General features: G+C 56.9%; 2 protein-coding genes across 3 annotated transcripts; both read left to right on the top strand.

Moving 5' to 3' along the window:
- Positions 1-1,911: 1,911 nt before the first annotated feature.
- LOC135370955 (uncharacterized) lies at positions 1,912-9,228 on the top strand. 2 transcript variants are annotated; one of them, XM_064604897.1, is made up of 2 exons: positions 1,912-6,386; positions 6,531-9,228. In XM_064604897.1, the coding sequence occupies exons 1-2, from the start codon at positions 1,944-1,946 to the stop codon at positions 9,204-9,206; spliced, it is 7,119 nt and encodes a 2,372-aa protein (XP_064460967.1). In that variant the 5' UTR covers positions 1,912-1,943; the 3' UTR covers positions 9,207-9,228. The 2 variants fall into 2 exon arrangements, with proteins under 2 accessions (XP_064460967.1, XP_064460968.1); XM_064604898.1 differs by having other exon boundaries at positions 6,675-9,228.
- LOC135369762 (uncharacterized) lies at positions 9,210-12,791 on the top strand (the record flags this gene model as incomplete). The annotated part of the gene is made up of 1 exon (XM_064603279.1): positions 9,210-12,791. A coding segment is annotated over one exon (3,459 nt), but the record flags the coding sequence as incomplete, so codon positions are not given.
- Positions 12,792-17,620: the final 4,829 nt, after the last annotated feature.

Here is a 17,620-nt window from a genome sequence, read left to right on the forward strand (position 1 = left end):
TGCTGCACACGCTTATTACTCGAAAGAAATGCAACACAACACCTGGAGATCGTGCTGATTTTAGACAGCCGTGTCCCCTACTCTTAAAAATGAACTTGTCACAAAAAAAAGGCGTGCGCCTCCCGTTTTCAACAGATTACGGCGGATACCGATCTCGTTCGAGATGATGGTTGGTTAGGAGCGTGCTATGCGGTGAAGTTCATTGCTAAGAGCGTAGACACACGAGTGCGGGTGGACTAACCTTATAGGTGTAAATCTACTACCAAGTATTTCTGGCGTGACAATGTAACTGTTTTCGAAGTCGTTTTTTTTTTCTTTCCCTCTATCTCTTCTTTTTTTTTTCGTACATTCGTAAAGCGTACGTTTTTTCGCAGTTTATTATCCCCCGAGAAAGTTTTTCGTCGTTTATTTTTTTACGACGTAGTTCATGCCCGGAATTCGGAGAAAAAGCGAGTGCCGTGAAACGATACCCGCCACTCTTACAGGGACAATTTGCTCTCCTAGCACCGATTCGGGGATTTCTTGTTGCAGACGGTACACTCTTAAAAATGAACTTCACCGCATAGGACGCTCCTAGCCAACCATCATCTTGAATGATATCGCTATCTGCCCTGATTTGTTGAAAACGGGAGGCGTACGCCATTTCTGTGACACTTATGCTGTTCATAATTGTCACAGAAAAGGCGTACGCCCCCCGTTTTCAACAAATCAGGGCAGATAACGATATCATACCCCCCTTTAACATGTCGCTTCGTGATCCACTTTATCGTAAAAACGCAAGAAAACGTGAGGGGGCGCTCTGTTTTACTTTGCTCCCGACAGGCGAGTGTCCAGATGGGTGCTCTCGGCGTGCGTGGTTTAAAGCAGAAACGGGAATACAAACCAATGCCGTGCGAATGCAAAGGGCTCTCATAGTGAAAGCTCAAAATAAGAATTACTGCGTAAATACACAGGAAGGATATAAACCAACACACTGTGACAAACACCATGGTTACGCCTTTTTGCACAGGGAAGCACTGCTGTAGCCCCAACAGAAGCCAATCAAGGGCGTAATGGAACTCAAGGTGGAGCAGGGAGGGACTTACCGCAAAGGAAACCACAAGACAACGGAGGACGTGTCCAGAACAAACGGTCGCCCTACCGGTTTCCGCCGCTCGGCGGTGCTACGACTGATGTGGTTCGAGATGTCTTCATCAGAGTCCGGGAACGTGCTGTGTTCAGTTGGCTCCAGAGCATGCTTCGGGACGGAAGGCCTTATCCGTATGGCAGCCGACGTACTCCGTACTCCCGCGCTTACCCTTGGTATCCTTCTGGTGAATGGCTGCAACTGAGGTCAGGCGACTTCATTCCTCGAACTCTGTTCACACTTGTCGTGACGGGACTATTAACGCCTCCGAGGGGGGCATTACTGGGGATCTCAGCAAGCAGGCCGTCCATACCTTCGCCATTCACAACGAATGGGTACACTTCGCCTCGCTGTGCGTCCTTGGACCCATTTGATAACACACCGAGCGACAATAGGCCTTATGCACGACCAGGGCCGTGGAATCCCTTTTGGCTTCTGATATACGGAAGTTATGGGGAGACAGGTTACATTCAGGAAGTCAAAGTAAGGCTGCGCCGCATTTTGCGCTTTATCATCGAGGTACCAAATGGCCCGACTACCTGGCATGAAGTTACTATTCTTTTTGGTGACAGCGATTATATCATAGATGACATCAGCGAAACAATTTGGTCCTTCCTCTGGCGGATAACTCACACATGGCGCTACATAATTGAGGAACTCTGGTGGGCTGAACAGAATCGGCCATTTAGGGATCCAAGACTACCTCGTTATCCATACGGAACAGGCAACCAACCGTATGAGCCTGGAACTCCTCCGACAAAATGGCCATGGCAACCCTATGGCCCTAACAGAAGGCCACAGAACCCTGACGAGCCGTATGGACCCAGCAGATGGACAGAAAGACCAGAATTTCCACATGGCCCCAACGAACCACCACGAAAGCCAGGAAGACCACAAGGCGCACCGCAACTCCCCGGACGTCCCGAAGAGCCCAACGGACCTTATGGAAGACCTGAGGAACCACGATATCCACTTGGTCCTTGGGGAGGAACACAGCGTCCAGAAGAACCAAATTGGCCTTACGGAACTCCGCAAGAACCAGGCTGGCCGCAACGTCCCGAGGGACCCCAGGAACCGAACGGTCCATTCGGAACACCTCAATGGCCTGGACAGCCGCGGGGTCCCGAGGAAAGACCACGGCGCCCTGGAGGACCAATTGGGCCGACCGGAACTCCACAAGAACCAGGTGAACCACAATATCCCGGAGAACCTCAAGGTCCGGGCAGTCCGTTTGGCACACCTGAACGGCCAGGACAGCCACAGGGTCCGGAAGGAACACCACGGCGCCCAGGAGAACCAAGTGGGCCGATCGAAAGTCCAGAACAACCAGGTGGACCACAATATCCTGGACAACCTCAAGGACCAGGCGGTCCGTTTGGCACACCCGAACAGCCAGGACAGCCGCAGGGTCCCGAAGGAATACCACAGCGGCCAGGAGAACCAACTGGGCCGACCGGAACACCAGATCAACCAGGTGGACCGCAATATCCCGGACAACCTGAAGGACCGCACGGTCCGGAAGGAACACCACGGCGGCCAGGAGAACCAAGTGGGCCGACCGGAACTCCAGAACAACCAGGTGGCCCGCGATATCCCGGACAACCTCAAGGACCGCACGGTCCGGAAGGAACACCACGGCGGCCAGCAGAACCAAGTGGGCCGACCGGAACTCCAGAACAACCAGGTGGACCGCAATATCCCGGACAACCTCAAGGACCGCACGGTCCGGAAGGAACACCACGGCGGCCAGCAGAACCAAGTGGGCCGACTGGAACTCCAGAACAACCAGGTGTACCGCAATATCCCGAACAACCTCAAGGGCCGCACGGTCCGGAACGAACACCACGGCGGCCAGGAGAACCAAGTGGGCCGACCGGAACTCCAGAACAACCAGCTGGACCGCAATATCCCAGAGGACCTCAAGAACCGAACGGTCCGTATGGAACACCTGAACGGCCAGGACAGCCGCAGGGTCCCGAAGGAATACCACGGCGCCCAGGAGAACCAACTGGGCCGACCGGAACTCCAGAACAACCAGGTGAACCGCAATATCCCGGACAACCTAAAGGACCGCACGGTCCGATTGGAGCACCCGAACAGCCAGGACAGCCGCAGGGCCCCGAAGGAATACCACAGCGGCCAGGAGAACCAACTGGGCCGACTGGAACTCCAGAACAACCACGTGGACCGCAATATCCCGGACAACCTCAAGGACCACACGGTCCGGAAGGAACACCACGGCGGCCAGGAGAACCAAGTGGGCCGACCGGAACTCCAGAACAACCACGTGGACCGCAATATCCCGGACAACCTCAAGAACCGCACGGTCCGATTGGAGCACCCGAACAGCCAGGACAGCCGCAGGGCCCCGAAGGAATACCACACCGGCCAGGAGAACCAACTGGGCCGACTGGAACTCCAGAACAACCACGTGGACCGCAATATCCCGGACGACCTCAAGGACCGCACGGTCCGGAAGGAACACCACGGCGGCCAGGAGAACCAAGTGGGCCGACCGGAACTCCAGAACAACCACGTGGACCGCAATATCCCGGACAACCTCAAGGACCGGGCGGTCCGTTTGGCACACCCGAACAGCCAGGACAGCCGCAGGGTCCCGAAGGAATACCACAGCGGCCAGGAGAACCAACTGGGCCGACCGGAACTCCAGAACAACCACGTGGACCGCAATATCCCGGACACCCTCAAGGACCGCACGGTCCGGAAGGAACACCACGGCGGCCAGGAGAACCAAGTGGGCCGACCGGAACCCCAGAACAACCAGCTGAACCGCAATATCCCAGAGGACCTCAAGAACCGAACGGTCCGTTTGGAACACCTGAACGGCCAGGGCAGCCGAAGGGTCCCGAAGGAATACCACGGCGGCCAGCAGAACCAACTGGGCCGACCGAAACTCCAGAACAACCAGGTGGACCGCACGGTCCGATTGGAGCACCCGAACAGCCAGGACAGCCGCAGGGCCCCGAAGGAATACCACAGCGGCCAGGAGAACCAACTGGGCCGACTGGAACTCCAGAACAACCACGTGGACCGCAATATCCCGGACAACCTCAAGGACCGCACGGTCCGGAAGGAACACCACGGCGGCCAGGAGAACCAATTGGGCCGACCGGAACTCCAGAACAACCACGTGGACCGCAATATCCCGGACAACCTCAAGGACCGGGCGGTCCGTTTGGCACACCCGAACAGCCAGGACAGCCGCAGGGTCCCGAAGGAATACCACAGCGGCCAGGAGAACCAACTGGGCCGACCGGAACTCCAGAACAACCACGTGGACCGCAATATCCCGGACAACCTCAAGGACCGCACGGTCCGGAAGGAACACCACGGAGGCCAGGAGAACCAAGTGGGCCGACCGGAACTCCAGAACAACCACGTGGACCGCAATATCCCGGACAACCTCAAGGACCGGGCGGTCCGTTTGGCACACCCGAACAGCCAGGACAGCCGCAGGGTCCCGAAGGAATACCACAGCGGCCAGGAGAACCAACTGGGCCGACCGGAACTCCAGAACAACCACGTGGACCGCAATATCCCGGACACCCTCAAGGACCGCACGGTCCGGAAGGAACACCACGGAAGCCAGGAGAACCAAGTGGGCCGACCGGAACCCCAGAACAACCAGCTGAACCGCAATATCCCAGAGGACCTCAAGAACCGAACGGTCCGTTTGGAACACCTGAACGGCCAGGACAGCCGAAGGGTCCCGAAGGAATACCACGGCGGCCAGCAGAACCAACTGGGCCGACCGGAACTCCAGAACAACCAGGTGTACCGCAATATCCCAGAGGACCTCAAGAACCGAACGGTCCGTTTGGAACACCTGAACGGCCAGGACAGCCGCAGGGTCCAGAAGGAATACCACGGCGGCCAGGAGAACCAACTGGGCCGACCGGAACTCCAGAACAACCAGGTGGACCGCAATATCCCGGACAACCTCAAGGACCGCACGGTCCGTTTGGAACACCCGAACAGCCAGGGCAGCCGCAGGGTCCCGAAGGAATACCACAGCGGCCAGGAGAACCAACTGGGCCGACCGGAACTCCAGAACAACCACGTGGACCGCAATATCCCGGACAACCTCAAGGACCGCACGGTCCGTTTGGAACACCTGAACGGCCAGGACTGCCGCACGGTCCGGAAGGAATACCACGGCGGCCAGGAGAACCAACTGGGCCGACCGGAACTCCAGAACAACCAGGTGGACCGCAATATCCCAGAGGACCTCAAGAACCGAACGGCCCGTTTGGAACACCTGAACGGCCAGGACAGCCGCAGGGTCCCGAAGGAATACCACGGCGGCCAGGAGAACCAACTGGGCCGACCGGAACTCCAGAACAACCACGTGGACCGCAATATCCCGGACAACCTCAAGGGCCGCACGGTCCGTTTGGAACACCCGAACAGCCAGGACAGCCGCAGGGTCCCGAAGGAATACCACAGCGGCCAGGAGAACCAACTGGGCCGACCGGAACTCCAGAACAACCACGTGGACCGCAATATCCCGGACAACCTCAAGGACCGCACGGTCCGTTTGGAACACCTGAACGGCCAGGACTGCCGCACGGTCCGGAAGGAATACCACGGCGGCCAGGAGAACCAACTGGGCCGACCGGAACTCCAGAACAACCAGGTGGACCGCAATATCCCAGAGGACCTCAAGAACCGAACGGCCCGTTTGGAACACCTGAACGGCCAGGACAGCCGCAGGGTCCCGAAGGAATACCACGGCGGCCAGGAGAACCAACTGGGCCGACCGGAACTCCAGAACAACCACGTGGACCGCAATATCCCGGACAACCTCAAGGGCCGCACGGTCCGGAAGGAACACCACGGCGGCCAGGAGAACCAACTGGGCCGACCGGAACTCCAGAACAACCAGGTGTACCGCAATATCCCGGACAACCTCAAGGGCCGCACGGTCCGGAAGGAACACCACGGCGGCCAGGAGAACCAAGTGGGCCGACCGGAACTCCAGAACAACCAGCTGGACCGCAATATCCCAGAGGACCCCAAGAACCGAACGGTCCGTTTGGAACACCTGAAGGGCCAGGACAGCCGCAGGGTCCCGAAGGAATACCACGGCGGCCAGGAGAACCAACTGGGCCGACCGGAACTCCAGAACAACCAGGTGTACCGCAGTATCCCGGACAACCTCAAGGGCCGCACGGTCCGGAAGGAACACCACGGCGACCAGGAGAACCAAGTGGGCCGACCGGAACTCCAGAACAACCAGGTGGACCGCAATATCCCGGACAACCTCAAGGGCCGCACGGTCCGTTTGGAACACCTGAACGGCCAGAACAGCCGCAGGGTCCCGAAGGAATACCACGGCACCCAGGAGAACCAAGTGGGCCGACCGGAACTCCAGAACAACCAGGTGGACCGCAATATCCCAGAGGACCTCAAGAACCGCACGGTCCGTTTGGAACACCTGAACGGCCAGGACTGCCGCACGGTCCGGAAGGAATACCACGGCGGCCAGGAGAACCAACTGGGCCGACCGGAACTCCAGAACAACCAGGTGGACCGCAATATCCCAGAGGACCTCAAGAACCGAACGGTCCGTTTGGAACACCTGAACGGCCAGGACAGCCGCAGGGTCCAGAAGGAATACCACGGCGGCCAGGAGAACCAACTGGGCCGACCGGAACTCCAGAACAACCACGTGGACCGCAATATCCCGGACAACCTCAAGGGCCGCACGGTCCGGAAGGAACACCACGGCGGCCAGGAGAACCAAGTGGGCCGACCCGAACTCCAGAACAACCAGCTGGACCGCAATATCCCAGAGGACCTCAAGGACCGAACGGTCCGTTTGGAACACCTGAACGGCCAGAACAGCCGCAGGGTCCCGAAGGAATACCACGGCGCCCAGGAGAACCAAGTGGGCCGACCGGAACTCCAGAACAACCAGGTGGACCGCAATATCCCGGACAACCTCAAGGGCCGCACGGTCCGGAAGGAACACCACGGCGGCCAGGAGAACCAAGTGGGCCGATCGGAACTCCAGAACAACCAGCTGGACCGCAATATCCCAGAGGACCTCAAGGGCCGCACGGTCCGGAAGGAACACCACGGCGGCCAGGAGAACCAAGTGGGCCGACCGGAACTCCAGAACAACCAGCTGGACCGCAATATCCCAGAGGACCTCAAGAACCGAACGGTCCGTTTGGAACACCTGAACGGCCAGAACAGCCGCACGGTCCGGAAGGAATACCACGGCGGCCAGGAGAACCAACTGGGCCGACCGGAACTCCAGAACAACCAGGTGGACCGCAATATCCCAGAGGACCTCAAGAACCGAACGGTCCGTTTGGAACACCTGAACGGCCAGGACAGCCGCAGGGTCCAGAAGGAATACCACGGCGGCCAGGAGAACCAACTGGGCCGACCGGAACTCCAGAACAACCACGTGGACCGCAATATCCCGGACAACCTCAAGGGCCGCACGGTCCGGAAGGAACACCACGGCGGCCAGGAGAACCAAGTGGGCCGACCGGAACTCCAGAACAACCAGCTGGACCGCAATATCCCAGAGGACCTCAAGAACCGAACGGTCCGTTTGGAACACCTGAACGGCCAGAACAGCCGCAGGGTCCCGAAGGAATACCACGGCGCCCAGGAGAACCAAGTGGGCCGACCGGAACTCCAGAACAACCAGCTGGACCGCAATATCCCAGAGGACCTCAAGAACCGAACGGTCCGTTTGGAACACCTGAACGGCCAGAACAGCCGCACGGTCCGGAAGGAATACCACGGCGGCCAGGAGAACCAACTGGGCCGACCGGAACTCCAGAACAACCAGGTGGACCGCAATATCCCAGAGGACCTCAAGAACCGAACGGTCCGTTTGGAACACCTGAACGGCCAGGACAGCCGCAGGGTCCAGAAGGAATACCACGGCGGCCAGGAGAACCAACTGGGCCGACCGGAACTCCAGAACAACCACGTGGACCGCAATATCCCGGACAACCTCAAGGGCCGCACGGTCCGGAAGGAACACCACGGCGGCCAGGAGAACCAAGTGGGCCGACCGGAACTCCAGAACAACCAGCTGGACCGCAATATCCCAGAGGACCTCAAGAACCGAACGGTCCGTTTGGAACACCTGAACGGCCAGAACAGCCGCAGGGTCCCGAAGGAATACCACGGCGCCCAGGAGAACCAAGTGGGCCGACCGGAACTCCAGAACAACCAGGTGGACCGCAATATCCCGGACAACCTCAAGGGCCGCACGGTCCGGAAGGAACACCACGGCGGCCAGGAGAACCAAGTGGGCCGATCGGAACTCCAGAACAACCAGCTGGACCGCAATATCCCAGAGGACCTCAAGGGCCGCACGGTCCGGAAGGAACACCACGGCGGCCAGGAGAACCAAGTGGGCCGACCGGAACTCCAGAACAACCAGCTGGACCGCAATATCCCAGAGGACCTCAAGAACCGAACGGTCCGTTTGGAACACCTGAACGGCCAGAACAGCCGCAGGGTCCCGAAGGAATACCACGGCGCCCAGGAGCACCAACTGGGCCGACCGGAACTCCAGAACAACCAGGTGGACCGCAATATCCCAGAGGACCTCAAGAACCGAACGGTCCGTTTGGAACACCTGAAGGGCCAGGACAGCCGCAGGGTCCCGAAGGAATACCACGGCGGCCAGGAGAACCAACTGGGCCGACCGGAACTCCAGAACAACCAGGTGTACCGCAATATCCCGGACAACCTCAAGGGCCGCACGGTCCGGAAGGAACACCACGGCGCCCAGGAGAACCAAGTGGGCCGACCGGAACTCCAGAGCAACCAGGTGGACCGCAATATCCCAGAGGACCTCAAGAACCGAACGGTCCGTTTGGAACACCTGAACGGCCAGGACAGCCGAAGGGTCCCGAAGGAATACCACGGCGCCCAGGAGAACCAAGTGGGCCGACCGGAACTCCAGAACAACCAGGTGGACCGCAATTTCCCAGAGGACCTCAAGGACCGTACGGTCCGTTCGGAACACCTGAACGGCCAGGACAGCCGCAGGGTCCAGAAGGAATACCACGGCGGCCAGTAGAACCAACTGGGCCGACCGGAACTCCAGAACAACCAGGTGTACCGCAATATCCCGGACAACCTCAAGGACCGCACGGTCCGGAAGGAACACCACGGCGGCCAGAAGAACCAAGTGGGCCGACCGGAACTCCAGAAAAACCAGGTGGACCGCAATATCCCAGAGGACCTCAAGAACCGAACGGTCCGTTTGGAACACCTGAACGGCCAGGACAGCCGCAGGGTCCCGAAGGAATACCACGGCGCCCAGGAGAACCAAGTGGGCCGACCGGAACTCCAGAACAACCAGGTGGACCGCAATATCCCAGAGGACCTCAAGAACCGAACGGTCCGTTTGGAACACCTGAACGGCCAGGACAGCCGCAGGGTCCCGAAGGGATACCACGGCGGCCAGGAGAACCAACTGGGCCGACCGGAACTCCAGAACAACCAGGTGTACCGCAATATCCCGGACAACCTCAAGGGCCGCACGGTCCGGAAGGAACACCACGGCGACCAGGAGAACCAAGTGGGCCGACCGGAACTCCAGAACAACCAGGTGGACCGCAATATCCCGGACAACCTCAAAGACCGCACGGTCCGTTTGGAACACCCGAACAGCCAGGAGAGCCGCAGGGTCCCGAAGGAATACCACAGCGGCCAGGAGAACCAACTGGGCCGACCGGAACTCCAGAACAACCAGGTGTACCGCAATATCCCGGACAACCTCAAGGGCCGCACGGTCCGGAAGGAACACCACGGCGACCAGGAGAACCAAGTGGGCCGACCGGAACTCCAGAACAACCAGGTGGACCGCAATATCCCAGAGGACCTCAAGAACCGAACGGTCCGTTTGGAACACCTGAACGGCCAGGACAGCCGCAGGGTCCCGAAGGAATACCACGGCGCCCAGGAGAACCAAGTGGGCCGACCGGAACTCCAGAACAACCAGGTGGACCGCAATATCCCAGAGGACCTCAAGAACCGAACGGTCCGTTTGGAACACCTGAAGGGCCACGACAGCCGCAGGGTCCCGAAGGAATACCACGACGCCCAGGAGAACCAACTGGGCCGACCGGAACTCCAGAACAACCACGTGGACCGCAATATCCCGGACAACCTCAAGGACCGCACGGTCCGTTTGGAGCACCCGAACAGCCAGGACAGCCGCAGGGTCCCGAAGGAATACCACAGCGGCCAGGAGAACCAACTGGGCCGACTGGAACTCCAGAACAACCACGTGGACCGCAGTATCCCGGACAACCTCAAGGACCGCACGGTCCGGAAAGAACACCACGGCGGCCAGGAGAACCAAGTGGGCCGACCGGAACTCCAGAACAACCAGCTGGACCGCAATATCCCAGAGGACCTCAAGAACCGAACGGTCCGTTTGGAACACCTGAACGGCCAGGACAGCCACAGGGTCCCGAAGGAATACCACGACGCCCAGGAGAACCAAGTGGGCCGACCGCAACTCCGGAACAACCAGGTCGACCGCAATATCCCAGAGGACCTCAAGGACCGCACGGTCCCGAAGGAATACCACGGTGGCCAGGAGAACCAACTGCGCCGACCGGAACTCCAGAACAACCAGGTGTACCGCAATATCCCGGACAACCTCAAGGACCGCACGGTCCGGAAGGAATACCACGGCGGCCACGAGAACCAAGTGGGCCGACCGAAACTCCAGAAGAACCAGGTGGACCGCAATATCCCAGAGGACCTCAAGAACCGAACGGTCCGTTTGGAACACCTGAACGGCCAGGACAGCCGCAGGGTCCCGAAGGAATACCACGGCGGCCAGGAGAACCAAGTGGGCCGAACGGAACTCCACAACAACCAGGTGGACCACAATATCCCGGACAACCTCAAGGACCGGGCGGTCCGTTTGGCACACCTGAATGGCCAGGACAACCTCAGGGTCCCGAAGGAACACCACGTCGGCCAGGAGAACCAAGTGGGCCGACCGGAACTCCACAACTACCAGGTGAACCACAATATCCCGGAGAACCTCAAGGACCGGGCGGTCCGTTTGGCACACCTCAACGGCCAGGACAGCCGCAGGGTCCCGAAGGAATACCTAGGCGGCCAGGAGAACCAAGTGGGCCGAACGGAACTCCACAACAACCAGGTGGACCCCAATATCCCGGACAACCTCAAGGACCGGGCGGTCCGTTTGGCACACCTGAATGGCCACGACAGCCGCAGGGTCCCGAAGGAATACCACGGCGCCCAGGAGAACCAAGTGGGCCGACCGGAACTCCAGAACAACCACGTGGACCGCAATATCCCGGACAACCTCAAGGACCGCACGGTCCGTTTGGAGCACCCGAACTGCCAGGACAGCCGCAGGGTCCTGAAGGAATACCACGGCGGCCAGGAGAACCAAGTGGGCCGACCGGAACTCCACAACAACCAGGTGGACCCCAATATCCCGGACAACCTCAAGGACCGGGCGGTCCGTTTGGCACACCTGAATGGCCACGACAGCCGCAGGGTCCCGAAGGAATACCACGGCGCCCAGGAGAACCAAGTGGGCCGACCGGAACTCCAGAACAACCACGTGGACCGCAATATCCCGGACAACCTCAAGGACCGCACGGTCCGTTTGGAGCACCCGAACTGCCAGGACAGCCGCAGGGTCCTGAAGGAATACCACGGCGGCCAGGAGAACCAAGTGGGCCGACCGGAACTCCACAACAACCAGGTGGACCACAATATCCTGGACAACCTCAAGTACCAAACGGTCCGTTTGGCACACCTGAACGACCAGGACAGCCGCAGGGTCCCGAAGGAAGACCACAGCGCCCAGGAGAACCAAGTGAGCCGACCAGGACTCCAGAACAACCAGGTGGACCACAATATCCCGGGAAACCTCAAGGACCGCAGAGTCCGTTTGGCACGCCTGAACGGCCAGGACAGCCGCGGGTTCCCGAAAGAACACCCCACAGGCCAGGAGAACCAAGTGGGCCGACTGGATCTCCACAACAACCAGGTGGACCACAATATCCTGGACAACCTCAAGGACCGCACGGCCCCTTTGGCACACCTGAACGGCCAGGACAGCCGCAAGGTCCCGAAGGAAGACCACAGCGTCCAAGAGAACCAAGTGAGCCGACCAGAACTCCACAACAACCAGGTGGACCCCAATATCCCGGACAACCTCAAGGACCGGGCGGTCCGTTTGGCACACCTGAATGGCCACGACAGCCGCAGGGTCCCGAAGGAATACCACGGCGCCCAGGAGAACCAAGTGGGCCGACCGGAACTCCAGAACAACCACGTGGACCGCAATATCCCGGACAACCTCAAGGACCGCACGGTCCGTTTGGAGCACCCGAACTGCCAGGACAGCCGCAGGGTCCTGAAGGAATACCACGGCGGCCAGGAGAACCAAGTGGGCCGACCGGAACTCCACAACAACCAGGTGGACCACAATATCCCGGACAACCTGAAGGACCGAGCGGTCCGTTTGGAACACCTGTAGGGCCAGGACAGCCGCAAGGTCCCGAAGGAACACCACAGCGACCAGGAGAACCAAGTGGGCCGACCAGAACTCCACGAGGACCAGGCTGGCCGCAACGTCCCGGGAAACCTCAGGGTCCATTTAGAACACCAGAGGGGCCAGAGCAGCCACAGGGTCCTGAAGGAAGACCACGGCTCCCAGAAGAACCAAGCGGGCCTACCGGAACTCCACAAGAACCAGGTTTGCCTCATGGCCCGAACGGTCCATTTGGAGCACCTGAATGGCCAGGACAGCCGCAGGGTCCCGAAGGAAGACCTCGCCGCCCGGGAGAACCACTCGGACCGACCGGAACTCCCCAAGAACCAGGCTTGCCCCAACGTCCCGGAGGACCTGAGCGCCCGAGCGGTCCATTTGAAACACCTGAAGGACCAGGACAGCCACGGGGTCCCGAAGGAGGGCCACGACGCCCAGGAGAACCAGGTCTCCCAAGTGAGCCTGAAGAGCCAGGGACTCCTTTTAAGTCGCCTAAACAATCTGGTCCTAAGCAACCACAATCAAAAATTCCGTTCGTTGAAACAGAACAAGGGCGTCCAAGAGGTCCTGGTAGAGTACCAGACCAGCCACAGGTACCAGGATCTAGGTGGTACGAATGGCAGAGGCACCATCGTGGAAGAACCGAAAGTAGTGCCGAGAGAAGCTCTAGCGAAGAGAGAGGAGAAACACGTCATCATAGAATAAGAACTAGCAAAACGTCAACAAGTCACAGACAAAGCAGCCACACTAGCAGCCAGATGTTCAATGCGTCTGAAAGCAGGTTCTGGTACTCTACTGGAGGCAATGAATCTGGGTTGCAGAAGCACTGGCACACCACAGTGGATAGAGAACACGGCAGAACAGGGAAGACGCGCTCGTACATCATAGGAGGAGAGGGATCCGGCTGGGGTGGCTTGCGCCATCAGTACATGTCAACAGAGCAATTAAATTCCCACAGCCATGCCCACCACTTTCACGAAAATCGCAGTGACAGCAGACACCAATCCTTCACTTCGCAGCAAGAGAGAAGGCAAAGTTCAATTCACAGTCACGAAAGCGCCGAACATCGCAGTCACCAAATCAAATTCGGGATGTCAAAAGGCTCAAAAACTGGGTATACGTTCGAACGATTCGGTCCGAACTATAACGGGCGGATACATCAAATCAAAATTGTACGCAATGGCGGGAACATAAACGTGACAGGTTTCGGTAGACGGCGGATATTTAGTATTACAGATCTGGTGAAGGCGAAAGAGGAAATGGGCAGCAAGTTCGTTATTGGAACGCGAGGAAGTGAAACCACGAATGGTGGACTACTAGGCAAGAAGCTCTTTATTAGAACGGGAGGAAGTGAAACCACGAGTGGTGGACTATCAAGGAGGAACCTCATTATTAGAACGGGAGGAAGTGAAACCACGAGTGGTGGACTATCAAGGAGGACCGTCATTATTAGAACGGGAGGACGTGAAACCACGAGTCATGGACTACGCAAAGGGTACGTAGTTTCCGGAGAGAAGGCCGGAGCTAGGCGCTTCCACGAAGTTTCGCGCTCCAGGATCGCTGGCTATGGAACTTCAGGTGTCGATGGATCAACTACCAGTGTCCGCCAGCAACGCATAATCAACAGCAAAAGCCACTTACATTCCTCTGCGTCATCGTCGTACTCGAAATATGGGTCATACTCAAGTAGCTCGTGGGGCGGACAGCAACACCGCAGGACACGGTTTATCATGCACCAATGATTCGATGACCTCACAGCTGAACATTGAGTGCCCTTTTTAGTTTACCTTGTACCTAACATTTTGTTGCCTACATTTCGCTTCGAAACCACTCCAGAATTCCGATCGCGTATTCTTTCGCACCCTGATGATGCACCCTATATATTGTGGAACATTACCTCTCATATTCTTTAAAGCAACGCGGATTCCGTCATGCTGGCGTGCGTCCTATGATAGTCGTTTTGTTCAGGACCCTACCACCACTGGTACAGAAGTGAAACAATAAAGAAAATGCACAAGCCGACAGCCACTGTCATGTTCATTTCTTGCACCATACACTCGAGCTACGGCCATGCACTCAGACTACTCCGTGACTCAGACACATCTGGTCCTCGCTTTGACGCTAAAGCTTGCGCAGGGAGTTTGGATTCTCAAAGCAGAGGCGACCATGCGTAGAGGTGAGCGAGGGTAAGCGCACCCTGCGGCGTGTCATGCTCATGTACTCGCGCTAGCCGCGGACACTGATCATACACAGAGACATACTTTATACATAGAGATCAGTGGCCGCGGACGCCGTGCGGGTACATCCACATTTTACCCGCAACCTGAAACTTGAAAACGAATGAGCAAGGAGGAGGATATCATTCTGAGTGACGGTTAGTCCTGGGCGTGTCATGTGGTCAAGTTCTGTTCTTAGAGTCTGCGTGGGAAAACGACTGGCATGGTAACAGCTACAGTGCATCAGTCTGACCATGATATTGTGAGATGATCGGCTCGTGCGTTGCCAGATACAGTTGGATTGAAAACAAGCAGAGGAATTTCCACGAACGCATCATTTTTCGCTTCATGTTTCGGTGTAGAATTTGTTAGTTTTAAAGTGGGGTTCTGCAACAGAATCACCACAAAGGTTGTGGTTTGGGATGTAAGGAGCATGTGTACGAAATATTTCGGTCCAAAACTGCGCAGATTTTACTCAAACAAAGTATTACGAAGCGAGCGTTTCGCCTCTGTGAAGTGAGAGGGCGCTGAAAGCAACACACTGCTTAGGGAGCCTCCATGGGTTGCTGCGGGCTGCGGCTTCTCCACTTTTCACCCTCTTCCTGTCGCGAAAAATCGAGACAAACGCAACCCCGCCGCTGACGCCCAATGCGATGTGGGAGTCAAGATGGCGGCGCTCGTAGCAGACGACGGAGTTGTCGCCTCCCTGAAAAGGGGACGCACATGGAGGCTCCCTACACACTGCTCACATCCGCCGGCAAGGAAGCAGACCATAATCCTGGGGTGACGTCACGGAATCCTCCTCAGGACGAACCACCGTAGTATGGAGCTCTGTTTTCTGCTCTTCGCATTTCGGTTTGCTATTGTCTTCATTTACGAATGAATTACTGGAGCAAAATGAATGCGAATGTTGTATTCGGTATCGAAGGAGTGGTTCGTGTTCGGTATAATGTTCACCTATGTCTTTTTTCTTTTCTTTTTTTTTTTTTTTATCCTTGCAAAGTCTCTTTTAAGTGAACAGGGGGAAAATTTTACTTCTCGATGAAAACTACGAAGAATGCCAAGATTAAAGGGGTTGCGACAGGTTATCCCAAGTTATCCCAGATAAACGTAAAAGGCTGTGCTTTGCATCGATGTGAACCTCCATTGAAAGTTTCACAGCGAGGAGGGCAATAGAAACGAAGAAAATGGGCACCGCGGATACCGAAACTCATGCGACATCGCGCAGCACTCGCCGCCGCCAGTGAGGCAGCGCACGAGAAGTCACGTGCTTCGGCAGCCAATGGGAATGGACGGGACTCTGAGGTCTGTGACGTCTGCGCTTTGCTCGGGAGTGCGTTCGTGGGCTTGCGTCTTGCTGAGTACGACGCGCAGAAGGATAATTATTTTTCTATCTGTATTCTGGCGCGCAATACAATGCGTCCACGATGTAATGAACCACATCCTTGAAAGTGCCTCAACCCCTTTAATAAGTAAGTTCGAGTGGCGAAAGGTCAGTTTAGTGGATACAGGAAATGCGGGTTTATCCGCACTGAACGCGGGCGTATTGCGGGTACACCCGCAACCTGCAGCAACACCGAATTTCTACCCACAAATCGCAAAACTGTGCGGGTATATCCGTCCTCGTGCTCACCTCTAATTATGTGCAGTATAAATATTGGGGGTACATCTGTCCCCCAGTTTTTAACGTTCCCCGAGCAATTCGGTTTGACGCTACGTTTTACAATACTTTTCCTTTCTTCTCTCTCTCTCTTTTTTTTTTTTTTTTTTTTTTTTCTGCGCACGACTGACGTATTTGTATTCCCATATAAGAGGCCTTCAATATGAGCCCCGGATGGAAAAAAGCGCGCCGCACAAGAGGAACCTAAAAAACAAAACAAAAGAGTGAGTTACATCGGGAATTTTTTTCTCGCACTGTCCGAGAGGTCTTGATATCACAACGAAGTCTGATATCACAAAGCATGTCTATTTTAATCAAATTAGTGAAACTAATTAAGGGTTGCTTCCGGAAGTTCAATTTTGGACTTATGTTGTAGGCCCCTCAGCTTGGGCAAAATCTACCGCGTCTAGTAAAAAAAAAAATGTATATCGATTAAAATGGATCATCATGTACATACACTAAGAAAGAATTTCAAAAGCAATGTTTTGTACTGGTGACCAGCAAGTTAATCTGTCCTCGTGGTGGTACGTCCTGAGCCCTTGCTGCGCGCCGTGGAAGCGCCGAGTCAGAGGCTGGCCAGGAGGAAAAGAGAAGATGTTCTATGTCGTCTATTCCGTATAGACGACACGAAGTGATTACGAGCGAGTCCCTGCTCGCTGTTACACACCGCTTTTTTTCTAAGCTCCGCGTTAGCGCCGCGAAGCAACTGTGGCTATGAGCGCCGTACAGGTGTTGACAGATGGGGACAGGACAGCAGGAAGGAGTGGGGGACAGGTTGATTATCGTGTACGTCCTGGGCCGACTTCGGGGGAACTGTGCCGACATTCGTCTCGAAAGTCTTCGGAAAACCTCAGACAGCACAGCCGGTGGTAGGATTCGAACCTACTACCTCCCAGTGTTCAGCACGACCTTGGCTTGGAATACATGCTTTCGAACGAAACAATCCCTTTGCATTCTGAGCACGCGTTCTCTACGAAATATTGGTCACTTCTACCAGTGGTAGTACGATTAAACCAAGGAAAAAACAAAAAAAAAAAAACGCGCAAACAGACCCTACATCCGCC

The sequence above is a fragment of the Ornithodoros turicata genome, chromosome 10 (genome assembly GCF_037126465.1).
Source record: "Ornithodoros turicata isolate Travis chromosome 10, ASM3712646v1, whole genome shotgun sequence".
NCBI classification, from domain to species: Eukaryota; Metazoa; Arthropoda; class Arachnida; order Ixodida; family Argasidae; genus Ornithodoros; species Ornithodoros turicata.